This window comes from Haemaphysalis longicornis, unplaced genomic scaffold (genome assembly GCF_048455015.1).
Source record: "Haemaphysalis longicornis isolate Haplotype H1 unplaced genomic scaffold, Haemaphysalis longicornis Haplotype H1 scaffold_7, whole genome shotgun sequence".
NCBI lineage: Eukaryota > Metazoa > Arthropoda > Arachnida > Ixodida > Ixodidae > Haemaphysalis > Haemaphysalis longicornis.
In genome coordinates this window covers 37,440,484-37,466,729 of record NW_027526422.1, presented here as the reverse complement: position 1 = coordinate 37,466,729, position 26,246 = coordinate 37,440,484, and the positions used below count along the sequence as shown (strand labels likewise).

At 46.4% G+C, this 26,246-nt stretch overlaps 1 protein-coding gene across 3 annotated transcripts in view; it reads left to right on the top strand.

The window, feature by feature from the left end:
* LOC144145251 (uncharacterized) overlaps window positions 1-26,246 on the top strand; it is a 61,606-nt gene that overhangs the window by 28,818 nt on the left and 6,542 nt on the right. For 2 of the 3 annotated variants that reach the window (XM_077676788.1, XM_077676791.1), the window contains 3 exons: window positions 5,061-5,298; window positions 10,185-10,660; window positions 15,319-15,418. In XM_077676788.1, coding sequence (XP_077532914.1) covers window positions 5,061-5,298; window positions 10,185-10,660; window positions 15,319-15,342 — 738 coding nt within the window. In that variant the 3' untranslated portion in view covers window positions 15,343-15,418. The remainder of the gene's footprint in view (window positions 1-5,060; window positions 5,299-10,184; window positions 10,661-15,318; window positions 15,419-26,246) is intronic. The other variant, XM_077676790.1, reaches the window with a different exon arrangement.

Here is a 26,246-nt window from a genome sequence, read left to right as displayed (position 1 = left end):
GTTGTGTGCTACATGTATTACAGAAGCCAACTAGTTCTAACGAATAGCGAATCTAAAAGTGCCCTCCACCTTCTCGCCACTTGTAAACGAAACTTGCTGGCTAAAAATTGGAATGAATGCTAAACAGTGAGCTCACATGCCGAATTTTTTCAGTATCTCTGCTCGTATCACGCGGGGGTGTAGCCCCGAGCATTTTTTCTTCTCCTTTGGGACTGCATACGACAGCACGCATTGCATTATGCGTACTGCTAGTACTGCATACTACACTACTGTATAGCGCACGGCGCTTTAGAGAACTACATTCACACAGTCAAAAGCAGCTTGCTCCTTGGTGCAGAGCGCACGTAAAACGCGGAGTGTTCCTTGAAAAATTATGATTGGGGCTAGGTGCTTTTGAAGACAACACTGAGTTTCAAATCAACTTAACGATTTGAATTGCATGAACAGCTGCTTCTTTCATTAATTCAGGATAGTTGTGAGTAGTGCCAAAACAACCACGCCAGGGGCACGTGGGGGACGCTTCGAGAAATGTTTCTGTATCACAACTTTGCTTAGTACCAATATGTTCCACACTTTTTCGACACACCACTTGCCTTCTCCCCCTCCCTCTCTAATTTCTGAGTACTTGCGACCCCACAACTGGTTGTGCAGCTGTTAATTATGACAAGTACGACATGCAGGGGGCACACTTCCATCGATGGCGCCATTATAAGATAAGATAATAAGACAGGTGCAGATTCAGCACATGGTACAACTTTAATTTTATTAATTTAAATTATTTTAAATTAAATATAATTTTAGAAACACGCAAGCACTTCTTATGACGCAGTATAGGTCATTATCCGGCTTCGCTCTTTATTCTAGAACAAATTTATTTTCACAAACCAGATCATCAGAGCACGTTGCTCAGCAATGCATTTGGCGGTATGCGCTGGCGGCATCGACAAGATTACATGACACAGTGAACATCGCGCCGTAAGTTATGACGCGGGTTGAAGCACAGATAACTTTCGAAATTCTTTGCTCGCGTAATGACGCTGACAGCACCTTTCCATATTCATGGCCAGGCGGCAGCCGTAAATCTCTTGTGTAGAACTGTATGCATCATTGCCGCATGCCCATGTCGACTGCGGACGTAAACGCTGCGTGTGTGCAGAAGAAGCATAAATAGTTAAGCGCGCGGCTGGGTAGCGGGCAACCAAGAAAGAGCGATTTTTGCACTTTACCGCTTTACCGTACGCCGAATCAGGATAGCCATGAATATGGAAAGGTGCTGTCAGTGTCATTACGCGAGCAAAGAATTTCGAATGTTATCTGCGTGTTGCAGTGTGCGACATTACTCTGGCTCATTTCTTGTGTGGTTATTCTGAAATTGTCATCGTACAATTTCATCTTAGATATCCTGGGTTATATCGATATTCTTCAGTCCGCCTTGATTATTCCAGACTAGCGTTCCCTGTTAGAAAATAAGCAGTTGTCACATATGTGGCGGTGTGTGATTACCCTGCCGCTCATTGCGGCCGCGCACCGTGATTTAGATTCCTCGCGCGTCTCAGATGCACGCACAGTTTGACACGTTAGAAGACAGGTGTCGCGGCGAAGGGAAACAAGCGGCTGCAGAAAGCGAGCAAGGGGAGAGCAACGTACAAAGGCACAAGAATGAGAGGGGCACGAAAGAGGGAGAGCAAAGCGAAAGCTGGGCGCTCGGTGGCACGGAGACATTATCGTCCCTCGCAAATGATTTTTTCTGGGCCACAGTCGGCGCTCCTCTTTATCTTACTCCGGGGTAGTGACCGTGAACGAGTTGCGTCATCATCACGCCGTGTGTACGAAAGCGGAGATCGGGAAATAGTTCATCGGGGCCTCATCTTTGCGAGGGGGTAGCGCTGCACTGGTTTGACACATTGTCAAGGGGAAACTGACCCTTTAGCTCAGTGAACCAGATGTTGTACAGGAGGCCGTGCAACTCGGGGCCTGCACGATGGCCACTGAGCCCTGTGCTGGGCTCGTCTTGTGGGGGTGACAACATAAAGAATGAGGAAGGGAGCATGGGTTATGGTAGAAGACTAGAGGGAAAACAGCGGCTGGTGCTGGCCATTACAGTCCTTCAGGGCCTCTGGCCATCCTCTGAAGTGGCGAGATGAAACTGTGGGATTCCAATCCGCCATGGAGTGTGCGGCTGACTGAGCCACAAGGCGTGAATCGTGAGATCACCATTTGTGGGAGGCTTGTGGAAGGGGAGACGTGGTTTATGTAGTGTGACGACAAACACATTACTGAAGAATGGGACAGGACAAGCGGTACATAAACCATGTCTGCATCGAAACATAAACCATGTTTTTGTTGCAGTGCAGAAACTATGTTTGCAGTTTACAGACTCGCCCACATCTCAGCTCTTCTTAGTGAGGAGGCGGATTGTACATCCGCCCCTCACTCTTTCTCTACGTCGGTCTTTCTTGAGCACAACCTTGATCCCACTGGTGATTTCGCTCCTTTATGTGTGTGCGGTGTTGGTCATTCTCCGGGTAACAAGGCAGGCCTCGTTGAAATTTCTCGGAAGCAGTCACACATCATATTCTAAAATAAGTGCCCTCTTGAGATTGTGTATGCTAGCGGCATAGATGGGACTCACAAGAAACTTACGCAGCAGAATAACCCCTCGTCAACCTTCAGGGCTTTATGGAATGTATACTCCAATTTGTATTTCCCCAGTAAAATGTACCCAACCAGGTATAAGCACATACAGTTTGCACTCAATACAGTGGTATCCGGCAACAGCGGACTTCTGGTTACAACAGACCATTTCTGTTGGTTTTGTTTGTTCCCATGCTGTTTAAATGGAGTCCACTCCGCTCATTACGGACCCGGCTAGAGCAGACTATTGGCTACAACAGACTAAATTTTAGGCGAAAATTATTTCGACTGAATGTTTAAAGCGGACTACTGCGGGGCCGGCACCCAATATGCCTTTTCTTTGTTTAGTTTGGCAAGAAAACTGTTATGTCTGGCAACATTGTTAGCAGCCGGGTCGTTGGCGCCATAGAGTTTCATACTAATATATACTATAGGGAAATCTGGCGCAGCGATCGCGGGCCGCCGTGGGTGGCGCCTTTGCAGGTAGCGACGTTCCTCGCCTACTTGGCTTAGCTAGCCGTACGGCTTCTCTTTTGTCTCGAAGCCAGGAAGGTAACATTTTTTTCTTCTGCATCGTGCATAAGGCGTCTAAATAATTACTGACAGGTAAATCTTTCTGGAAGTTCAATTTTGTAATAACGAAACAAATTTCAATAATCTTTTAGGGTAATATTGTCGCTTTTTTGCAGCCAGAGGCAAATTTTCAGCCTGTTCAGGAGCCATGCCAAGGACAAGTGGAACGTGCCTGCCCGGTACATGACGGCACGCTCGCTGAAGCGCGGCTCCCCTAGAAAGTGGCGCCAGGTTTCCCTCTAGTGTATATTAGTATGAAACTCTATGGTTGGCGCAGCCAAACCAGTGCCAGTGGCTTTTTTTTGTGTGTGTGTGTGCGACTAGCGACGTGAGCGGCAGGGTAGCTGATTTCATGATTTCACTGTCGGATAAACTAAGCATAATTATTATATATTAATTAATGCTGTCGAACATTGCGTAAAACAGGCCGACATTGCCAGAAGTACAGGCCTATCTAAGCAGACGATCTGCTTGGCCGTCAAGAACAAGGCCACTGCCGATAAACGCGACTTTGGTGAGATTAAACAACAGCGTTATTGAATATGTGAAGTGGTGTACCCGGATTCGAGTCTTCCCTCGTCACAGTTTTTGTATGTAATAAAGAACTCGGGTTCAGTAAAGTTCGGTCTTTTTCCCATTCCGTTTGGTGAAAACGTTAAGAAATGCCTGAAGTAGTGGGGTTGGTTCCTATCTATTGAATGCAATCTGCCAGTGGCCGTGCACAGTCTGGGCAAACTTTCGACTTCACAGCTTTCCATCAGATGATTTCGTATCAGCTGTTTCAATGACCAGACTAAACTCTTGAAAAATGTGGAAGCCGCCTTGGGGTAACGTCAGGCAGTGATCCGATTTGCTTGGCAAACAATTTCGGGTAAACCTGCCTCGTCACGAAGGGATTTAAAAAACCTTAGCTAATTCTGATGGCCAATAATTGGTTAATAATGGCCAAAGCTGGTTAATAATTGCTCCTAGCTATATTCTTGCTTTATTTTCTGAGCTTATCATGTGTCTCTACACACTTGACTGCATATGCTAGGCCTTTTCCAAGTGCCGGTCAAACTACCCACTTTGCACTCATATATGCCCCCTTTCCCCTTCCCGCTGGTTTGGTACTGCGCACTTTGGCTACAGCGGACATTGTTTTCTGGATTAAGAGGGTCCGTTGTAATAGGCGTAGACTGTATGTTTATGGTGTGGAAACACGCCTACACCAGATCATGTCATGTGCGAATGAACCAAATCACCGCTAACGTTACAGATACTACAACATCCCAGTGCAGCATGGTGGGAGTAGGTGCTGACCAGCAAGGATTAGTAGGAACAATGTGCTCTGATACGTTATGTCAAGCAGGCAATACAAGACAGCAGCAACCCGCTGCGGTGGCTCAGTGGCTAAGACATGCTGCTGAGCACAAGGACGCGGGTTCGATTCCCGGCTGTGGCGGCCACATTTCTGATGGAGGCGAAAAGCAAAAACACCCATGTGTTTGTGATTTTGGCACATGTTAAATATCCCCAGGTCATCAAAATTAATCCGGAGCCCTCCACTATTGCACGCCTCATCGCCTGCTTTGTATCGGCGCGTGAAACCCCATAATCAATCGATCAACAAGCCAGCAGCACCCTGAACTAAGGGCCCCACCACCAGAAACAGCGCCAAACAAGCCCGCCACGAGAAACGAACAAACATAATGAAGTTTATTCAATTCGATTCAATCGTTCAGCATAGCCGGTATGTCTGATATGGAGTTTAGATAGGGAGGGATGAACTTCTAGTGGAAGATCTTAACGAACGGCTCTGCACCCGACTTGCGTGGCTGTTTCTCACCCGTTGTGTTTCCTCCACACTGCAGCACGAGGTGGCCTACCTGAAGGAGAAGCTGAAAAAGACGGAAAAGGAGCAGGGGCGACGTCAGCGGCGGCAGCAGCGAGATTCGGGATCCTCCTCCTCTTCGTCAGGGGTCTGCTCCCGCCATCCGGTCACCATCGGCGTCGAGACGTCCCCCATCACCAGGGCTTCCCGGGCCACCCAAACTGTCTCGTCACCCCCACACCATGTTGCCACCACCACGGCGCCCCTCCAGGGACTGGGTGAGTCCAGGGGAGGAGAAGTTCACCGCTCACTCGTTTGCCCACACTCCGAATGACTACTCAGGGCAGCTATTGTGACATTGTTTGTTTTGTCTAGCGGTGGAATGGACTTTCCTCTGGCCGATTGACTGTGTGTAAGTTTGCAGTTCCTTGTGTTGAGGAAAGTGTCACTGACATTAAAAAAAATCCGGGACCATCTCCACTAACTTGAAACCTGGGGAGGGGCGAAGCATGCAGTGTATAAGTGTATTCGTGGCACCTTGGCGTTTTTGCCAACGGAGATGAAACCGTTGGAGGTAGAGGTACACAGCTTCGTTGTAAAAGTCTCTTGTCTTTGAAGCACGAAGTGTTCTAGCGCGAGGCGCAAACGAGTGTCCTGGTTTTTTTTTAGTGTGCGTTACGTTCTAGCGCGAGGCATAAATGAGTGTCCCGATGTTTTAGTACCGTGACTACATGAGACGACGGTTACGACGATGACACGAGAAGCGAGAAGCCAACAGCCCGAGCCCCTAAAAAAGTGGCACGTGACATTTCACTGCAATAGTTGTGGAGTGCTAGAAATGTGAAAGTGAATCTCCTAACTGAACAAACCTTCAAGCAAGGATGTCAAAAAGTGAGCAAGTGGCTGTTTGAGAGTACTTCAACTGGTGTCAGGATGCAGAGGTAACAATCCAGCAAGCAGCCACAAAGCCAGCAGGGATGCAAGTATGCGTCTGCTACCTTGCCATTGAGCAAACTTAGCATCACCAGTGGATATTTCAACAAGCCGCTGATGTTGTGAACAGAAATTGTGTGCATATGGCACTTGAAAAACTTCTCTTGTCGCCAACTGTTACTGTCTGTGACCAGGCCTTCAGCGAAAGGGGAAAAGTGTGAGCACTAGCAGGTGCGCTTTCCCAACGTCACCATTATCATACACAGTGTGGGCCCCAACGGGTACACTTCTTGATTATTTCTGTTCTTGCCCTGATCGCCATTTATTGCTTAGTCATCATCATTGCCAGGTTTCTGTTCATGCTTGGCAGTTTAATGGAAGCAGTCTCCATGAACACACACACACTCTTGCTTGCGAAAATTTTCTTTTTCTGTTTGCACCAGTCCCACACGCAAGTGTCCGGAACATTGAACACATGTGATGTGGCCCGATTTCCATCGCTTTCCGCGCACAAAATTACTTTCTTCTTAATTAAACGCTGCACCGTGGTGAACCAGCTGTGTCTTCGCAGTGGGAAATTCCATGGCAAAAAGAACAGAGACACGCGAAAAAAAGACTATGCAGACAACAAAGGCAAACATGCGCCGACTACGAAGCTCTGGCTACACGTTCAGTAGTAAAGCAGCCATCTTGAAACGTCGATGGTGATACGGCGCTGCAGTTTCGAGTCGTACTCAATTGTAACGCACATGTGATTTTGCGACCTATTTTTCCCGAAAAAAGGTGCGCATCAGAGACTATGAAGTGCAGTTGCAGGTAGTCCAGCGGGTCGAGGCGGCTCTCGCCTGGCAATCCCGAGGGCGGGCTGATGCCGCGCGGGACCGAGGGATGCGAGCCCTCGGGACCGCCTGCGGTCCGACCGGCCCGAGTGGAGGTCGGGGGGACACCGCGCCTTGACGACAGGCCTAGAATAGTCGGGCTGTGGGCGATCCTGCGGGGTCCGCCTGCAGCCTCCGTAGGATTTTTGATCCAATAAAGTCGATTTCTCTCTCTCTCTCTCTCTAGATTCGAGTAAATATGGTACACTCTCTCTCTATCTCCTTCCCTTCTGCCATTGCAGGTGCTGTATGTGTGGCAACAGAGGTTTTCAAAAAAAGGCAAAAAGTTGAAGCAGTGACAGTCTGGTGACTGACTGCGCTGTTTTGGACTTAAAGGGAAGCTGAAGCGCTTTCCAAAAAATTTGAGTTAGATTAACAGTTATATAGTTTCTTGCGCGCTGATTCCGAATATCACATTGAAATTTATCGTACATGAGTCCAAGTGGCATTTATCTTGCAAAAAGCGCGGCCCCGTTTGAAAGACGCGCGCTTTTCGTCTTTTGACGCCCCTGATTGGTTGCGCCCGTCATGACGTCAAAGGAGGACACCCTTCGGCCGCGCGGGTTGTCGGAAGCATTGCGAACGATCGCATGGTTGCCTTTGCGGCAATTTAGCTTGCAGTTTAATTTTCGCACATGACTGGAAGTTTGTTCTATAATTTCCCGTGCTGTTGGTTCAATTATCTTGGAGCTTAAATTTGCTTTACACGACAGAGAACCCCAAAGCAGTGACTGTGACGTCGACTAGTGGGTTCCATCAAAATATTTTTGAATTAGGCAACCAGCATAGGGGGATTTTATACCTTATGTTAATATTAGGTACTGCCTTAACTGTTTCTTATTATACACAAAACCATTTATGCCGAAGATTAATGGGCGTTTTATAAACGATCTACCAGCGAAAAGCACGTATGTGCACTGCGCGGAAAAATAGCGTTCATGCGCTGTAAACATATATGCGAGACACATCTTGCCGGTACACGTATAAACCAACAAGCAGACTCTGCTTCCGCATTTCCTTTATTTGTTGTCGCCCAGCCCAGCTCCGTTACTCATCCCCGTACACAGACCCACACGCGCGCGCCATTTCGGCAGCGGCACTACGGCGCTTCCGCGATTGCTAGCTGCACTTCGATGAGTGCCGTCTTACTGCTTCACATGCATTTATTCTGAAAACACTGCAGCATACTAGTGCCTGCTCAGCATTATTGGCTGCAGTAGGGCTTGATTTTCGCTTGTGCGTTGCGCATTCTGCTACAATATTACGGCCACCTCGTTATAATTAACAGACCAGTCGGACAAGGCAGTTACGTTGTAGTTACGTTACTTTAGGTAACAATCACCAAACGTTTGTGATAATGAATCGTTGGCCAGTTTCAGCATTTCTAGATTTAAGCATTTACCGCGCTAGTCGGACAGAGGCCATATATTTACTCTTCGCTCCTAATTTTTTTAGTATCATCATTATATATATCACCGACTATCACTGGAGCACACTTGAGGTTCAGTGACAAGTGCTTGCCAGGTTATAATATGCAGCCACACAGAATCTTGGGCAAAAAATTAGGCCCCCGCAGTCAACACAAATTATGGCACGGTGGTGGTTCGGAGCGGTGTTTTTTTTTTTTAATTCCAAACAAACATCACCTTATCGTGACATGTATACTTGCAAAATAAGTAATCTGGTTGTCTTGGTTCTTTTACTTTGTAGGAATACTGTTTACCTCTTAGCCGGGAGAGAACTTATATCAGGATTGGCCCCTTGTTTTAGTTTCGCCAAAAAATTGTTTTTTTGAACACTGTCCTGAGCCCATAGGGAAAGAAAACCGACGCGTTTAACGAAACAAGTATTTCCTGAACAAATGTGACTTGGTTTCTGGAATGGGACGAAACATCCCCAGCCAAAGTACAGCAGTATTCCCCATCCTTCCTAAATCTAGAACCTAATGTGAACATTCATGTCCATCGCATCAAAAAAAAAAAAAACGCATTGGAGAGGTTTACAAAGTATTTAACGTAGTGTAGTCTATTCTCTATCATCAAGCACAGCCACCTCGGCTGTCGCTTCCGTATGTTATCAAGCATCCCGGCGTGGCATTATTTTGCTTAGGAATACGCCTCGTTTGGCGTATCGTGCATACTTTTTGAACACGAAAATTGTACAAATGAGTGCTAACAACCACAACAACAAGTATCATTCACAAGGAAACACGGCGAAAAGAGCATGGCCGAGGAGGCCGATCCGGCCGGAAGTCCAGGTATGACGTTTTTGAGCCGGTTTTCGCCCGCGCTCTTCGGTGTTCCGGCATCGCGCGGCGAGATGGGGGCGGGGCATCGGGCCACTTTTGTTTGCTCATTGCACCGCTTCTATTGCATGTATTGCGAAAATATTTCGTACACGGGAACTATTCAATGTGTACTTGCTGCTAGTCAACTTTTCTTTTAATTCTAAAACCGCTTCACCTTCCCTTTAACGGGCTTTATGAGGGCAGGAAAAGTATGGCATGCTTCAACAAAATTAGCTGTAAAATGAAGAATTTTAGCAAGTTTATGAGCAATTTTTTGTCAAGTTAATTTGACTGTACACCGTTAGGATGGGGAAACCCTGGGATTTCAACTTGGGTTCTAGAGAATATGATTCTACACACGTCCCTTGCATCAAAGCCAAGCCTTGGCATCAGCAAACGAAAGGTGGACCTCTACGAAAGGTGGGCTTAAAAATTTGTGTTGGAGACTGGCAGCGAGGCCTGCATCAGTAATTTTAGCCCTCTAACTACAGAAGTGGCAAAGAAGTTTTATGCTAATAGTACTGGTGAATATGTAGGGCTAAGAAAGGCAAAGAAGACTGGAACAAATGAGAAGAAGGAGACAAGCCCACTCGGTGAGAACGTGCCGATACTCTGAGGGAGAAGCAACGACCAAAACAGAAGAGTAGATGAAAAGAATGCATAGGGAAAAGGACCATGATGGTGGTAATGAAAGGGCACAATTGCATCACTGGAGGCGTACAAAGGGGGATAAAATTGCAGTGCACTAGGACGTTGTCCTTTCTTCTTCCATCCTTGTCTATCGTGTGCTGTTCTTACATCATAAATCATAGCGGACATAATGAATCGCACAGACTTAACGAATTGCAGAGGTTGGAGTAAAATCTAATGCTTTCTTCATCCCACACGTGCAGTCTTAAGTGTCTGCCTGAATTTTTTTTTTCTGCATTCTTTGCACCGTCCTTGAATTTGTCGCCATTCCGTCATGCCAAGCTTACCATTGTTGTTCTTCGTTCTCTGTTGCATCATGGGAAAGTAATTTTTTTTTTCAGCACAGCTGAGTGCCGTTCTGTCTTTGGGCTTACAGCAGACCTGGAAGCCTTTGCGTCCAGCCTGTCCTGGGGTCTGCTTCTGGATGCCCTCTCTCCACACCCAGACGAGTCTCCCGAGCGACTGACTCTGCGTGAGCCTCCGAGGGGGCCCCCACCCCCAGAGCCACCTCGGCCGCCAGTGCGAGCCGACGACGGCGTGCCTCCAGTCTCGAGGCGTGCCAACAACAGCTCAGCCGTCCCCCGCCTCCCCAGCCACGTGGTCCTTTTTAGCAATTCCGAGCGCTTCAGCGGAGTGGAGCACGGGGACAGCCCCGAGAGTGGCTACGGATCTGGCTGCCGGTCGGCCGGCTCGCTAGGTAGCTCTGCTGCCAGCCGCTCGCTGAGCAGCCGGTCGGCCAGTGTGTTCCTGTTTCCCGAGGCCGGGGGACAGCCCACCCTCGAGATGAGCACCCTGGATGAGGCCCTGGAAGTGGAGCCACTGGGGCAGGGGATCTCGGAGAAACCCGACCAGGTGGGTGGCAAGTACTACGCCGAAGTGGTGTATAGAGTGGATCGGAAGTGCTGACATTGCTGTGCAGTTGATGTGAGGTAACTGGTTTCCGAGTTAATTAAAAATTTTCCTTGATTGTTCTTGAGAACAATAGGAAAAAACTATTCAGCAAAAGATTACCAGCAAGGCATGAATAGATACCTGAAGTTGCGGAGAATGAAACATGAGAAGCAGTTTTTTTTGTTTTGCAATCACATACACGTTTACATCAATTCTTACTTCTAGGTTTGAACTACTACTGCTAACCAGTTCAAAATAACGCTAATTGAACAACTACTGGAACACAAAATGCAAAATCGGCTTCCCACATCGCATTGTTTAAACATTCAGCTTCACAGCGCAAAAGAAATGATCTTCCTAGCTGCACTACATGCTGGGATGTACCTCTCGAGAATTTTGTATCCGTGCGATACCACTCTTGACGAAAAAGTGGGGAAGTATGTAAAAATAAATATTTTCTTGTTGAAATCGGGTCTCTATAGCTTTTATTAGTACCTAGTACTGTTCCACGTACGGAATTTTTGGAAGAAAAACTGTGCAAATCAGGAGAAAAGGGATACCTAAAAAAATGCTTTTTTGTGCAATTTTTTGGTCCCAAAGACCCATGTGGCCCCTTAAAGGGACACTGAAGTGAATTTGTCAAGCTCCCGTTTTTGCTTTCACTGCGTAGACTGGCTCAAATTAGCACATTTTTCATCGTTTGTCTGGTTGACAAATCGGTAATTATTTTACAAAGCGCGAAAGAAGAAAAACTACCATGCGCGGTTTGCGGCGGCCGCACCAACTAAGGCTGTGACGTTGGGAGGAGGGGGCACCGTGTTTGGACGATACCCAAGGTTAGCAATCAAACAAGTTTCGGTTTCGGTTTCGGTTCTGTAAAACACAACCGATGGCGTTGTTGGATGGCCATTCGCAATATCTCAGTAATCATCGTACCGCGCTTCTGCCATGTTGTCGGCTGTAAAATGCATAAGATAAGCCTCCCAGGGCGGCTTGGAATCGTAGCATTCACTAGCCGAGGCCTACGCAGTGCATGAACGCCCTCCGCGTCCCCGCAGACGCTCAAATGCCATGCGCTTTTCCCCCATATTTGGAGCTTGCCTCAGTCATGCCTCTATCATAAAAAGCGTGTTCGCACCAGGCCAAGGGTCTGTTGATTCTGGCCTGTGCCCACTGCCCGCAAGCAGTCGGTGCTTATGGCAACAGCACGCCAACGAGAACTCGCTAGCGCGCCAGTGCCGGCCTGCGCGCGTTCTGTGAACTAGTTCGTGGAGCAATCAACGTTGCGGCCCAAAAAAAAAGTTGAACTCAGTATAGAAAACATCGGCGGAAAACGAAAAAGTTAACTTATATAAAAAAAAAACACGTACACGCGGGGATTCGAACTTCTGATTTGCAAAACACTTACGATGATATACCTAGCGCTCCAAAGCACTCGGCCACAGGCGAGCGCTGTTGACCTTGGAAATATATGAGGTATATAATGTATAACCAGTTTACACTTTTATTTAGTTTTAGCATTCCAAGTATCTTAGGTGACTATTTGTTGTTTTGCGCTCGTGCAGTAAGCATCCCCCAAGTTTCCACAATATCTCACGTCTAGCAATTGCATTTCTTAGACGGAAAAGTGTTCGCAGATGCGTAGTCATGCTGCTGGCCGCTGTGCTTGTTCGCCCAGCGCAAAAAAGTGCTTCCCGCACCCTAGTTTTACGCTGTACGGTAAAAATATCAGTTGATTTTATTTCCTTAGTACCTATATTGATTTCGCTGACTCTTCTCCCGCCTTCAAGAGGCCTTATATTTTCCTACTGGCATACCAGTCAGCGAAGCGTCGCATGTGCGCTTGTGCAGCGCTTGTGTGAAGCGACCTTGACTTGAAGCTAGATACAGTTTACAAACTAACCAAGTAAAGAAAAACACATTCTTCCATTCACAAACGTGTCCTGGCTTCGTTTCAACTGAGCGAACGAATTGCGACGACCCGTCGGCGGCCGGCAGACAAAACGCTGGGCCGACTGACTCTGGCTGAAGGCCGGGGAGCCGTGCAGTAGCGCAGCCAATTGCGAGCTCGGCTCCTCCCGACGTCACACGAAAACGCCACAGAAAATGGGCGAGCGTAAAGAGAGGAGGACAGCATTTTCGAATTAATTTTTCTACTAAATAAAATCGCGTAAACGCGCCCAGAGTGGTCGAAACATGGCCTGGGGACTCCGGACTACAATTTGCACTAGTAATCCCGCAATGTTTACATATCACTTCAGTGTCCCTTTAAAGGGACACTGAAGTGAATTTTTCAAGCTCTTGTTTTTGCTTGCACTGTGTAGACTGGCTCAAATTAACACACTTTTCATCATTTATCCGGTTGATAAGTCAGTAATCATTTTATAAAGCCCGAAAGAACAAAAACTACCATACGCGGTCTGCGGCGGCTGCACCAACTAAGCGCTGTGACGTCGGGAGGAGGTGCACCATGATTGGACGATGCCCAAGATTAGCATTCAAACAAGTTTTGGTTTTGCTTCTGTAAAACATGCTTGACATTCGACGTTATCGTTGGATGGGCATTCTCAATAATCGTCATACCGCGCTTCTGCCATGTTGTCGGCTGTAAAATGCCTAAGGTAAGCATCCCAGGACGGCTTGGAATCGTAGCAATCACTAGCTGAGGCCTACGCAGTGGATGAACGCTCTCTGCGGCACCGCAGATGCTCAAATACCATGCGCTTTTCTCCCCTATTTGGAGCTTGTCTTGCTCATGCCTGTATCGTAAAAAGCGTGTTCGCACCAGGCCAAGGACCTGCTGATTCTGGCCTGTGCCCACTGCCCGCAAGCAGTCGGTGCTTATGGCAACAGCATTCCAATGAGAACTCGCTAGCGCGTTAGTGTCCGTCTGCGCACGTTCAACAAACTCGTTTGTGGAGCAGTGAACGTTATGGCCCAAAAATGATGAACTCAGTATGAAAACATAGGCCGAAAACGAAAAAAATCAGTTTACAAAAAAAAAAAAATGTATCCTCGAGGATTCGAACTTGCAACTTGCAAAATAACACGCCTAGCACTCCAGGCCACTCGGCCACAGGCCAGCGCTGGTAGGACTGGAAATATGAGGTATATAATGTATAGCCAGTGTACACTTTTATTTAGTTTTAGCATTTCAAGCAGCTTAGGTGACTATTTGTTGTATGGTGCTCATGCAGTAAGCATCCCCCAAATTTCCACACTATCTCGCATCTAGCAATTGCATTTCTTAGGCGGAAAAGCGCTCGCAGATGCGTAGTCGTGCTGCTGACCGCTGTGCTTGTTCACTAAGCGCAAAAACGTGCTTCCTGCTCCCTAGTTTTACGCTGTACGGTAAAAGTTTCAGTTTATTTTATTTCCTTAGTACCTATATTGACTTCAAGTGGCCTTAGATTTTGCTACTAGCACACCAGTCAGCGAAGCATTGTATGTGTGCTTGTGCAGCGCTTGTGTGGAGCGACCTGGACTTGGAGCTTGATATAGCGTACAAACTAACAAACTAAAAAAACACACATTCTTCCATTCACAGTGTCATGGCTTAGTTTCAACTGAGCGAGCGAATTGCGACGACCCGTCGGCGGCCGGCAGACTAAACGCTGGGCCGACTGACTCTGTCGGAAGGTTGGCGAGCTGTGCAGTCAAGCCAAGTCATTTTTTCCTGACGTCACATGAAAATGTCACAGAAGAGGGGAGGACAGCATTTTCAAATTGATTTTTCAACTAAATAAATTCATGTAAACACACTCAGAGTGGTTGAAACATGGCCTATGGACTCCGGACTACAATTTGCGCTAGTAATCGTGCAATGTTTACAAGTCACTTCAGTGTCCCTTTAAGGCTGCAGTGATGAGGATGTTCTGAGTGGATCGTCTAAGGTGCAGAACTCTGGGCAGTGCTTTTCTTACAGCACAAAGCTTCATATGCTGCTAAATCTTTGCTAAACTGTTACTGCTGCTATAGATTGTCGGCTAAGGGGTAGTGATTTATGGTAGTAACGGTTGAAAGGAGGGGACGGCAGGTCTCAGTGCAAAATATGCCACAGGGGAGCTTGACAGCTCAGCTGTCCTCTCTGATAGCACGGTGGTTAAGGTATTGGGCATCCCTCTCAGGCATCATATTCTTGGGTATGACAGCTGTGTGACGCATGAAGGCAAAAAACAAAATGGCACCCTTGAAGTACCCGACACTGTTTGAATGCGTAGGCTGTAATCGGTGCGCCTTATAACCCAGTTTTGTGTAAGTGGCTAAGTTGAATTTTTTTGAGAAGGCGCAGGAAATGCTGCCTGCTTGCTGTAACTCTGGCTTTCTGGTCCCTAACCAAATACATTGCCGAATTCTTGACGTAGTGCTTTTGGCATAGTTGTGTCATGCTGAACCACGTTTATGTGTACTGATGAAATTTGGTTTGGTAAAAAAAAAAAACTGCGTCTTTTGCCAACAAATTACATTTCGTGTTAGCCCTGAATAGTGAATTGACAAATACGTAGCACAATGGTGTGAACAGATGAAATTGGTTTGGTCTAAAAAACTGCTTCTTGTGCTTCTTGTGTGTTTGTGACTTGCGCTCATCTAGTTGGTATGCCCTCATTGACCTTCTGCAGGACACCCCAATGACAGCGCTCTGAGAGCCCGCCCTTCAGCACAGGCGCCAGAGAGGAGCTGCAGGCGAACACCCATGCATGCCTGGCCCCTGCTCCAATGGTTGGTCTATACGTGACTTCTTTTTCACCACTGTAGGGCAGACACAGGACCTGAATGCAGGCAAGGCCTAGGCGAGAAATGGGGTTTTGATGACCACAGTTTCAAGCCAGCTGGCTTGGTTGAAACATGTTGTGGGGTCTTGATAAGTGTAACAATAGCGCCCTGTATTGATGCTAACCAACGGGCAGGCACTTTTTACGAGACACCCCAAGATTGAAACCTTTTCAATATCTCCCCATTGGTATTGTCAGGGTGAAAGCACAATATAGGTATCCAACCTCAAATTAAGATCTTTCTTGTTTTGCTTCTCATCGCTTTGTGGATGGCATTATGTAGGCATTTAGGAAAAAATAGTTATAGCTGATTGTTGGCTTGGAAGTGAAAAATTGACGGCCAATTGTAAGGACATGCACTCCACCCCATTGCCATCTTTGCTATTTTTTGTGTTATGATTCTCGTCATTAATGAGACACTGAACTATGAAGAGAAGTTTACCTTTACCGGTAAATCACATTGAGGAGAGTACAAATTCTGCAGCAGCAGTTATTCAATAATGAAAAATATTGTGAAAGCAAGAAAAACAGGTACGCTGCCCTGTATAGCTCGCCACCAGGGCCACCTCAAAATCCATCCTCAAAATACACCAGAGCCATCCAAATGTCTACCCTCAAAAATTTCTGGGGAGAACCCCCCAGAAAGTTTTGAGGGTGGGCATTTGGAGAACAAGGAAAAGGGGGGACGGGGGATAAGACGTTGAATTGAAGAATTATAAGTTTTTGTTGCACAAATTGAACGCCTCTGGTAGAATACCGGGTATTGCAGTGCTGCGGCATGGTGAAAAGTGGAAGCTCTTAAAATAAAAGAAAGTGATAAACACAAGCATTGACTCCGATACTCGCGTGCAGCTGGCAATTTTTGAGATTTAAATGCCTCTTGTTCAGACTCCTTTTCGCAGGAAGTTTGGCCAGCTGACGTTGCTCTCGCACAGTGGCTGTGTTTAACTCTTTTGGGACCGCTCCATAGGCCATCGATCACATATGATCGATGGTTTCGCGAGCCTGCAGAATACAAATTTTCGCTCGATGGAACACCTAGCGACATCTAGGAGATAGTTTGAAAACTGGAGTTTTCTCTTTTGTGAAGTTTCTTTTTTTATCGCCAGGCGGCAACGTATCAGATATTTTATTCTGACGGGCAGTGGTTTCGAATGTAAACAAACATGGCGTCATACTCGCGCGAGCGCGATAAGAAATCCGCCTCGTCTCGTCTCGCATATCTTCGCCTTCTACTGTGGATTTTAACGATGAGAGAGGCAGTGAGGAGTCGGAATGTGGCTTTAGAGATTGGATTTCAGCTCGAGTGAGGATTCGGGTGTCGATCAGCCTGGAACATCAAATCGCGCTCAAAGGTGGGTGTTGGTTTCGGTTTCAATTGGCTCTGGAGTAAATATGTGCGCTCGAAATATGTTCTGGCTGGTTTATATTTGTTTGCTAGGGTGTTAACTACCTATGGTGGTGATCTCCTGCCACCAGTGCAGAAACGGATGAAGTTTTTGCTGAGACGAGAGCCCGGCGTGTACCTGGGCGACGACGTAGCCATGGCCTTAGTGCCAAAGAGATCACACACAAAACAAAAAACCAGTTACTCCTAGCCGCATCAAACTTTTGCGATGAAGAAACAAAGCATTGTGTTAGATTTTGTATATCCTGAAATAATTGTATTATTTTTAATATTTTTATATTTACGCTTTTTTCTATCTTTTTCTGTAGTTTTTTTACAAAGTTCTTACTATCAGATTTTTTCATGGTTCTATCGTCAGCGTTGAAGTAAAACTTGGTATTGTATGTCAAAGACCATATAATTAGCTGCATTTTGGTATATGCTAAGGCAGGATGGTGCCTTTGCTTTATGTAATAAAAAATTTGTACCGCGACCTCCCTTTTTCATCACTTTTTCCGGCGGTCCCGAAAGAGTTAAAATGGTTTAGTCGGAGAGAGTGAGAGAAACATTTTATTGAGCCGGTGAAGTGGGAGTGGTTCCTTATTCCAGGAAGCCATGCGATGAGCCGGCAGCCTTCGCTCTGGAGGCCAAACGTGTCTGGACGTCCAGATCGCTGCTGGTCACCAGGTTCTCCCACAGCTCAGGGGTGGGAAGGGGGGATGGAAGAGGGGGGAGGTTGGGGTTGTGCTTGCACTCTAATATGATGTGGGGAAGAGTACCGGGTTGTAAGCAGAACTTGCATGTGGCCGGGAATTGCGTGGGAAACATGCGATGGAGGCGGACTGGTTGAGGGAAGGTATTGCTCTGCAGTCGGCGAAGTAGGGATTCGTCTTCTTTTGAGAGTTTAGGATGCGGAGGAGGGAAGTGCTGTCGTTCGAACCGGTAATATTGAGTGATGTCTTGAAAAGTCAGTAGAGGGACGGACGGTTCGGTATCCTCAGTAGCCTGGAGGGACAGGGCGCAGGCTTGCTGGTGAGCAAAGTTATTGCCCGTCAGTGAGGAATGGCCAGGAGTCCTCCCCGCAGGGGGCACCTTGTGTACTCAAGGTGTTTTGGTGAGTAGCGCCACCACGGTCCCGAGCTCCGCAGGGGTGCCTACTGCTGTAGGCACTTGGTGTCTTGCAACACCACGGACCCGAGCACGTGTGGGTTGGACCCACCCACGTCCCGGCTGTGCGTGGCTTTGCCGTGTCCGGGGAAAAGGGGAACCTGGTGGCTGAGCCAAAGTTGGGGTTGTTTTGGACCTTTACGGCCCCCCAGCAGCGGCAACACGCCACTTCGGCCCCCGCTTCTCGCAGACGGTGCCCCCGGTCTGACCCGCCCGGGGGGAATCAGCCAGTCGCCTTTTCCTGTCCTCCTCTCAGCTCTTTCTCTTTCCTATTTCCTTTCCTAACACTGTCCTGTCATCTCATTTCTTCCTTATTTCTAAGTTTTTCCAGGTGGCGAGGGTTAATCCTGTGCAAAGACGTCACCCTCGATCCCGAGCATAGGATTATAGTGGCAAGGTACGGCTAGCGTGTTAAGTCACTTTCCCTTGTTGGGCTCGGTGGTGGGCGGCCAGCCTTGCTACCGAATGTACACCATGTATTTATGGCTTCTTTTTCCATCCCAAAAAAAACTGATCGGTCCCTGAAAAGGGGCCGCACCGTAGTACTTAGCATCAGAGCAGCTCCACCTGTCGAAACCTTTAACAAATACCTTGTGGTACACTCTGAAGAAGAAAATGCACCCCTAGCAAAAAAATCGGTGTTCCTCATTGCAAAATGCCTCGAGAACATCGTTGGGAAGGACTACCATGCAAAAAAACTTGCCTCAGGTGACCTTTTGGTAGAAGTACAAAGAAAAAACCAAAGTGAAAACCTCCTGAAACAGGACACCCTGGCTCAACTAAAAGTGACGGTCACGCCACATCGTAGCCTAAACACAACCCAAGGCGTCATCTCTGAACGAGAACTACTTCATGAGAATGAAGACGATCTCCTCGAAGGGCTCAAAGACCAAGGCGTAACAGCTGTGCGGAGGATAACTATACGTCGCGCAGGTGAGAAAATCCGAACTAAGCACATTGTTTTGACTTTCAACCGTCCAACACTTCCTGAATCGGTCCACGCTGCATTTATTTCCTGTCCAGTGCGTCCATACATACCTAATCCACGAAGGTGTTTCAAGTGCCAGAAGTATGGCCATGGAACTCTGTCGTGCCGTGGCCGATCCATCTGTGCTCACTGCGCAAGCACTGACCACACCAGTGACGATTGTAACAAGCAACAAGTGAAATGCCCAAACTGCAGTGGACCACACTCTGCCTTCTCACGTGCATGTCCATCATTCAAAAAAGAAAAAGAAATAATCCAACTGAAAGTCACTGAGAACCTAACGTTCCCACAAGCACGCCTTAAGCATGCCTTGCTATCGGGCAAAAGTTACGCAGACGCAGCTCGCCGGGGGGTGGGGCGTCGTCTGGTAGATGCGGGCACCCAGTACAGCGAGGCTGACCTGGTCCCGTCGCAGCCCCCCACTCAGCAGCAGAAAGTCGCTACCGTGGCTTCTGCTGCTGTACTCCGACCTAGTGCTGGGCGAAAGGCCGCCAGCACGACTCCTGTCCAGGTCAGCGATGTTGACCTGGCCTCGTCTCGGGCACCTGTGCAACAGCAGAAGACTGCTCCTGTGGCTACTGCTGTTCCAGCTGTGCCCAACAAGTGTTACAAGCTGCGGCTACGGCCTCTAGCACAAAGTCTGGTTCTGACAATCTTTCAACTTCAGAAACCGCGGTTGAGGCCATGGATGTCTCTCCAAGTACGTCTGCTCCTGAGGCATCACAGGAGCGCCGCGGTGCCACAGGTCGTGGCAAACCGACCAAACCAAAGGCCAGTAAAGTCGCTGCCCCTGGAAATGACCCCAAAACCTAAGTGAACCTGCTCAGAAGGGCCCCGAAACACGGCCTGCTAAAAAGAGGGGAAAAAACATGATCCAGAACATGATCCTTTTTTCTCTTTTGCTCATTTTCATGGCTGCTGAAAGTGTTATGTACTGGAATTGTAGGGGGTTGTTAAGAAATCTAGACGATATTTATGACATTCTCACCAATCACAAACCACAAATACTGTGTCTCCAAGAAACACACCTGCGCCCGTCACAGACAAACTTCCTAACACAGTACATTGTTTACCATAAGGACAGACAAAATTGCATCCAGCCGTCTGGTGGTGTGGCAATAGTATTCCAAAAATCTGTGGCTTGTCAATACCTCCAGCTACAGACGTCACTCGAAGCTGTAGCTGTCAGAGCCATAGTTTTTGGCAAACTAGTGACAGTTTGCTCTCTCTACATTTCACCCGACTATCGCCTTTCCAACATCGAATTTGAAAACCTAATCAATGAACTACCTGAACCTTACATCATAACCGGTGATTTTGATGCTCACAACCCCATCTGGGGATCTGTGCGAGCCGATGCTCGAGGGCGGCTCATTGAAAGGTTTGTCACGACATCCGGATGTTGCATCCTTAATAAGAAACGCCCCACATATTACAACTCCACACACCACACATACTCAGCAATAGACCTTACAATTGGCTCTGCAATCTTACTGCCTATGCTTGAATGGAGTGTATTTAAGGGGGGACGCGGGGATCAGATTGTGAAAAGTGACCAAAAATCGTTTTTTCGGAAGTCACATTTTCGGATTGCACGTTTTATATTCTATGCGTTCACAAAGTTTGCCTGCCGCAAATGATCACGAAGTGCCAAAGAAAAATATTTATATCGGCTGAGGTGGCAAAATATTTCCTCAAAATGACGAAAACACGGCAATTTTATCTCCGAACGACGCCACCGGGCGCCGCCATCTTGGTCACGTTAGATCGGCCGACTCTAACTTTCGTTTTCCGGTCGCTCCTTCTGTCATCGCTGACTCAAACGCACAAACGGCATAAAGAGAAAGGTAGTGAAACGAAGAAACCGGTAGATTGTAACACGCGATTGGCTGTCCGGCCGCCTTTTTTGATACGGCTCTCCTGATTGGGCGTCGCCATGACAGCAAAAACATGGCCGCCGCGCTGCTGCGCATTTTACGCTGACTGCGCTCCGCCGATGTTTTCAAAGTTTCCCGGTCGACTCGGTTGCAGTTTACTCGTTTTATCTGTTGCGGTACTGAACAGTGACATTACTGTTATTGCGGCGATAATGCTTGAGATCGTGCGCCAGATAGGGAAGTGCGCGGCTCGAAAGATGCATCGAAAACGTGCCCGCGACGTCGCCGTGGTATGTCCTTGAGTGGGAAGCGCGGTCCGTGCGCCTACAATTGCGGTTCGTGAAGCGAACTTTTGCACGCATTGCGATGTTATAAAACGCTGAGTTATTGCTGTGTTTCACAACGAGCTCGCGAGCTTCGAGAATGGAATGACCGACACGCCAGAAATTGCGGCGCGCGCTGCATTGGCACGACGTGTTCGGGCAGCGGCCGATAGCGGGATCGGTTGTTATTGCACGCGAGTAATAACAATTGATGTACGCGAAGTGAAATTTAATGGGAAAAGTGAAGTGGCCAACCATAGCAAGGTTACCTAAATTACGATTGTGGGGAACGTGCGCGTAGGGGATTGATTGTAAGAGGGGGGGGGGGGGGGGGGTGCAATGAACCCAGCTTATTTGAGAAACTTTTGCCGTGGCTCTAAACTAGTTCGTACAACGAAGTCTGGGATTACAAAATTATATTTTCAGTGTTAAATAAATTAGAAAAGACGCCGTAAGGCTGCAGAGTTTTACACTTCGATATTTTGATTGGGTTTTCTATTTTTGCAATGTTTGCAATTCTGTTGCCTATTTTGCAATGATTGATTTGCCTGAAGGTGAAGAGCATGGTATGCTAATAATAATCAATGTTGTAATTGTGTAAAAGAACTATATTCTGCTTTCAAATAGCTTATCTTATGCTTGTGATGCCCAGATATAACTTTTTGACACTGAACATCTTCATGTACTAAGCTGTAGCTTCAGCAAGGTTATGACACCCAGAAATCTGTTGAAAGTCTGCTGGCACATTCATATAAAACGAAACCATGCTTTACTCTTCATTCTGGAGACAGCTATGCATTAGGCATACATCAAGTAAAGTATAGGTACCCTAGTAGCCCATAGTGAACTTTGTGGTACACTAGGTGTAAAACTGGTGCTTCTGCCATCTGAAGGCCTGCACATGAAAACTTTCAATTGGCCAGGAAGGCCTCCCAGATGCACCAAATCAAAGGGCAAAGGTCTTTGAGGTTGTCCCCAAGCAAGGACAGCAAGGACTATGCTGCTGGTGCAGTTTGAAAAATCGTGAAGTCTTCGTAAACTTTAAGAGCCGTTTTCTCAAAAGTGCGTTCTACGAGTTCTTCGTTGCTCGTGGAAAGGATAACATAGCAACCACTAGGCGGATTTTGACACTGTCTGTTTTATTTCGATCCTTGAAGAGTTCTGCAGGGTATGACATTCTCGGATTTTCATTTTAGGGCCTAGCTATTTTTTTATGGGACATTTACGGCTGAGTCAGCTGTATACTACTGGGTACAGGTGAAAATAATGTTCTCTGTAAAAAAAAATGATGGGTGTAAAAAAAATTCGAAGAATGTCATACCCTGTAGTGTTCTTTTGACTACAATTGAAAAGTATTCTGAACTTCCTACTATATGTCAATACCTTGCTAGGCTTTCCACGAGCGGGCAACATGTACACCTCTGTAACACAAAAACTACTGAAGGTATCATCCTGAAATTTCAAATTTCACCATTTGGAGTGTTTTTCAATGCACCTACCAAATTTCATTACTCTATGTCAAAAAAAAGAAAAGTTTGCTCCGATCCCCACCTCCCCCCTTAACAACCCGTATGGCAGTGATCATTTTCCTGCAAAACTAACTGCTGTAAACAATGACTCTCAAGGCACAGAACCACTTCGAACATTTAAATTACAAGCAGCTGACTGGAAAACATACAAAGAACTTTCCAGGCTACCCCCTACAACAATATGCCATTTAGATGTTGAAGCAGCAAGTTCACTGATTACAGCCCACATTCTTGACTCTGCTCGGAAAAGCATTCCAGAGACTACTTTTAAAACTCTCCCAAAACCCAGACCATGGTGGAATCAGGACTGCGCGCGTGCACGGTCTGAACAGAACAAGGCGTGGGCACTTTTACACCGCTATCCCACGGCCGACAACTTTCTCAAGTTTAAGCAGGCAAAAGCTAAAGGGAAGCGTACGCGACGTATGGCAAAAAACGAAAGTTGGACCAGGTTTATATCATCTATAAATTCTTATACGGATTCTAGGAAAGTCTGGACTAGAATAAAGAAGCTAAAAGGATACAAGAGTCATCCTATTCCCCTAGTAAGTAGTGTGGGTAACTCGGTAAAAGATCAAGCAGATGCTCTTGGGAAACACTTTGAACATGTATTCAGTTCTTCACATTATACACAAACATTTTTACAGCATAAGAAGGCAGCAGAGCGTCAGCCCCTTCGTGTGAACCAACGCTCGAATGAGGGATATAATGCTCCATTTACCATGCTTGAATTGATGAGTGCACTCTCGACATGTGGTAAGTCAGCCCCTGGAGCTGACCGAATCAGCTATGACATGATCAGACACCTACACAGTGAAACCCTGCATGCAATACTCTCTCTATTTAACAAAATATGGCAAACAGGTCGTTTTCCAAGAACATGGAAAGAGGCTATCGTTGTACCGCTTCTCAAAGAAGGAAAAGAATCCTGTCTTGCTGCGAGTTACAGACCCATCGCCTTGACGAGTTGTTTATGTAAGCTGCTCGAAAAAATGGTAAATCGGCGACTATTGTACTTTCTCGAGTTTAATGGTCTGTTAGACAAAAATCAGACAGGCTTCAGGTCTGGAAGGTCAACTACAGATAGCCTGGTTGCATTTGAATCATATGTGAAAGATGCCTTCATCCATAAGCAACACTGCTTCTCTGTGTTCTTTGACATGGAGAAGGCGTATGATAGAACATGGCGATACGGTATATTGCTAGATTTGCAGTCATTTGGCCTTACTGGTAATATGCTCAACATTATTAAGGACTATCTCTCTGATCGCACATTTCGTGTTCGTGTGGGTAATGTGCTGTCTAGAACCTTTGTTCAAGAAAATGGTGTACCCCAGGGGGGAGTGCTGAGCTGCGCACTTTTTCTTGTTAAAATGAGTTCACTAAAAAATGTTCTCCCACGAACTGTCTCATACTCCACTTATGTTGATGACATTCAAGTTAGTTTTAAGTCCTATAATTTATCTATATGTGAACGCCAAATCCAATTAAGTGTCAACAGACTGGTTACATGGGCTGACAAGAACGGGTTTATGTTTAATGCTGATAAAAGTGCTGTTGTGGTATTTTCCAGGTGGCGTGGTGTCCATCCCCCTCCTTGTATTACATTACAAGGTCAGACCATACCAGTAAAAAATGAACACAAGTTTCTGGGTATTTTACTTGACCACAAACTCACATTTATACCGCATATTAAATTACTAAAAATGAAATGCCTGAAAACGATGAACATTTTAAAGGTACTATCGCATCAGTCATGGGGAACGGACACAAAGTGTCTGCTTTCACTTCTAAATAGCCTAGTAAGGTCAAGAATTGACTATGGATGCATTGTATACCAGTCTGCAACCACAACAGCACTGAAAATGTTGGACCCAGTATACAACTTGGGGCTTCGCTTGGCAACAGGTGCATATCGAACAAGCCCCATTCCATCCCTTCATGTTGAATCTAATCAGTGGTGCTTGGAGTACCAGCGCACTTACACAGCTCTGATGTATGCTGCAAAGATTACTTCTATGAAGGAACACCCTTTGAACGTAATTATGAAAAATAACACTAATAATAAACTTTTTGAAAATCGACCATCCATAGCACCACCCTTCCCTTTGGCAGTGTCACGCCTCTCAAAGGACCTACAAGTTCCTCTTGCTGAAGTTTACTGCACCTCCATTCATGAGTTGGTTGCTCCGTGGGACATTTGCCCAATTCAGTGTGACATGTCTTTCAGAGAACTGCAAAAGAAAAATGTGCCAAACTTTGTTATTACTCAGCACTTTCTGTCACTCAGGGACAAATACAAGGCAGCTGAATTCTACACAGATGCCTCGAAGACTTCTGCAGCGGTGTCTTGTGCTGCAATTGGCCCCATATTCACTTTGTCCAAAACAATGAACACGAACACTAGTATATTTACTGCAGAGGCATATGGTATCCTGCTAGCTTTGAACCACATTCTCCAAAACAAAATTAAGAGCTCAGTTATATACTTAGACTCACTGAGTGTTGTTACAAAGCTTTCATCTCTGAAGGCTAGTAAAAACCCAACTTTTAATGCTGTTCTAAGAGCTCTGTACTCGGCTTATAGTATCTCATACCTTTTAACAGACGCAAACAAGCCACAGTGCCATCGATGTGGGGGTCAGCTTTCTGTCCTTCATATGCTTATTGAGTGTGACATGTGCATCATTGAAAGGAAACGTCATTTTAATGAAGCTTACACATATAACATTCCCTTGCACCCTTCACTATTTTTATCAGACCATCCAATGTTCCCATACAAAAAAGTTTTTAGTTACCTAGCAGATGTAGACTTTTTAAAATACATATCATATAGACCATAACCTCGCCTGTGTTCATTATGTGTTTTAAAACAGTGGTGGAACCTGAGACTTTACACCTTAGGTGCTTGCACTCACTGTTTTAATATGACCCTATATACCATTTATCTTAGTATACTCACTATGCTTTAATTATGGCCCTATACACCAACCCCCTGAGTAAAGTTTTTTAAACTAGTGCCTCCTTTACAAATCTTTCTCATCTCTTTCATCATTGTCATGGCGCTCTTTGCCTTTGTCGGCCTTGCGCCATTAAACCCAAAATCATCATCATCATCATCATCATGGCCAGGAGTCCAAACGAGGGTGACTTTCCGGCAGGGTTGATGCAAAGACAGTAGTTTTAAAGTTGAGCGGGCCACCCTTCCGGCTGCAGTGGGTGGTCTAAAGAAAGCAGGGCGGTGAAGTGGAAAACCCCGGTCACCACACTTAAGCATGTGACATCATGAATGGGGAATTTGCAGGGCTGGTATGAATGTGTTTCTCAAAAGAACAATAAAAAAAAGTGCGTTTTTGGCAACTTTTGAGCATATTGCTTTTAAGATCTAGGTGGCAAGTTTTCAGTGTTTCAAAATAGGCTGCCTTTCTTTATTGCTTCCTGCATTCAAAATTGCTCTCTTTTCATGGAAATGAAGGCTTTCTTTGTGTTACACTAGCTTACATA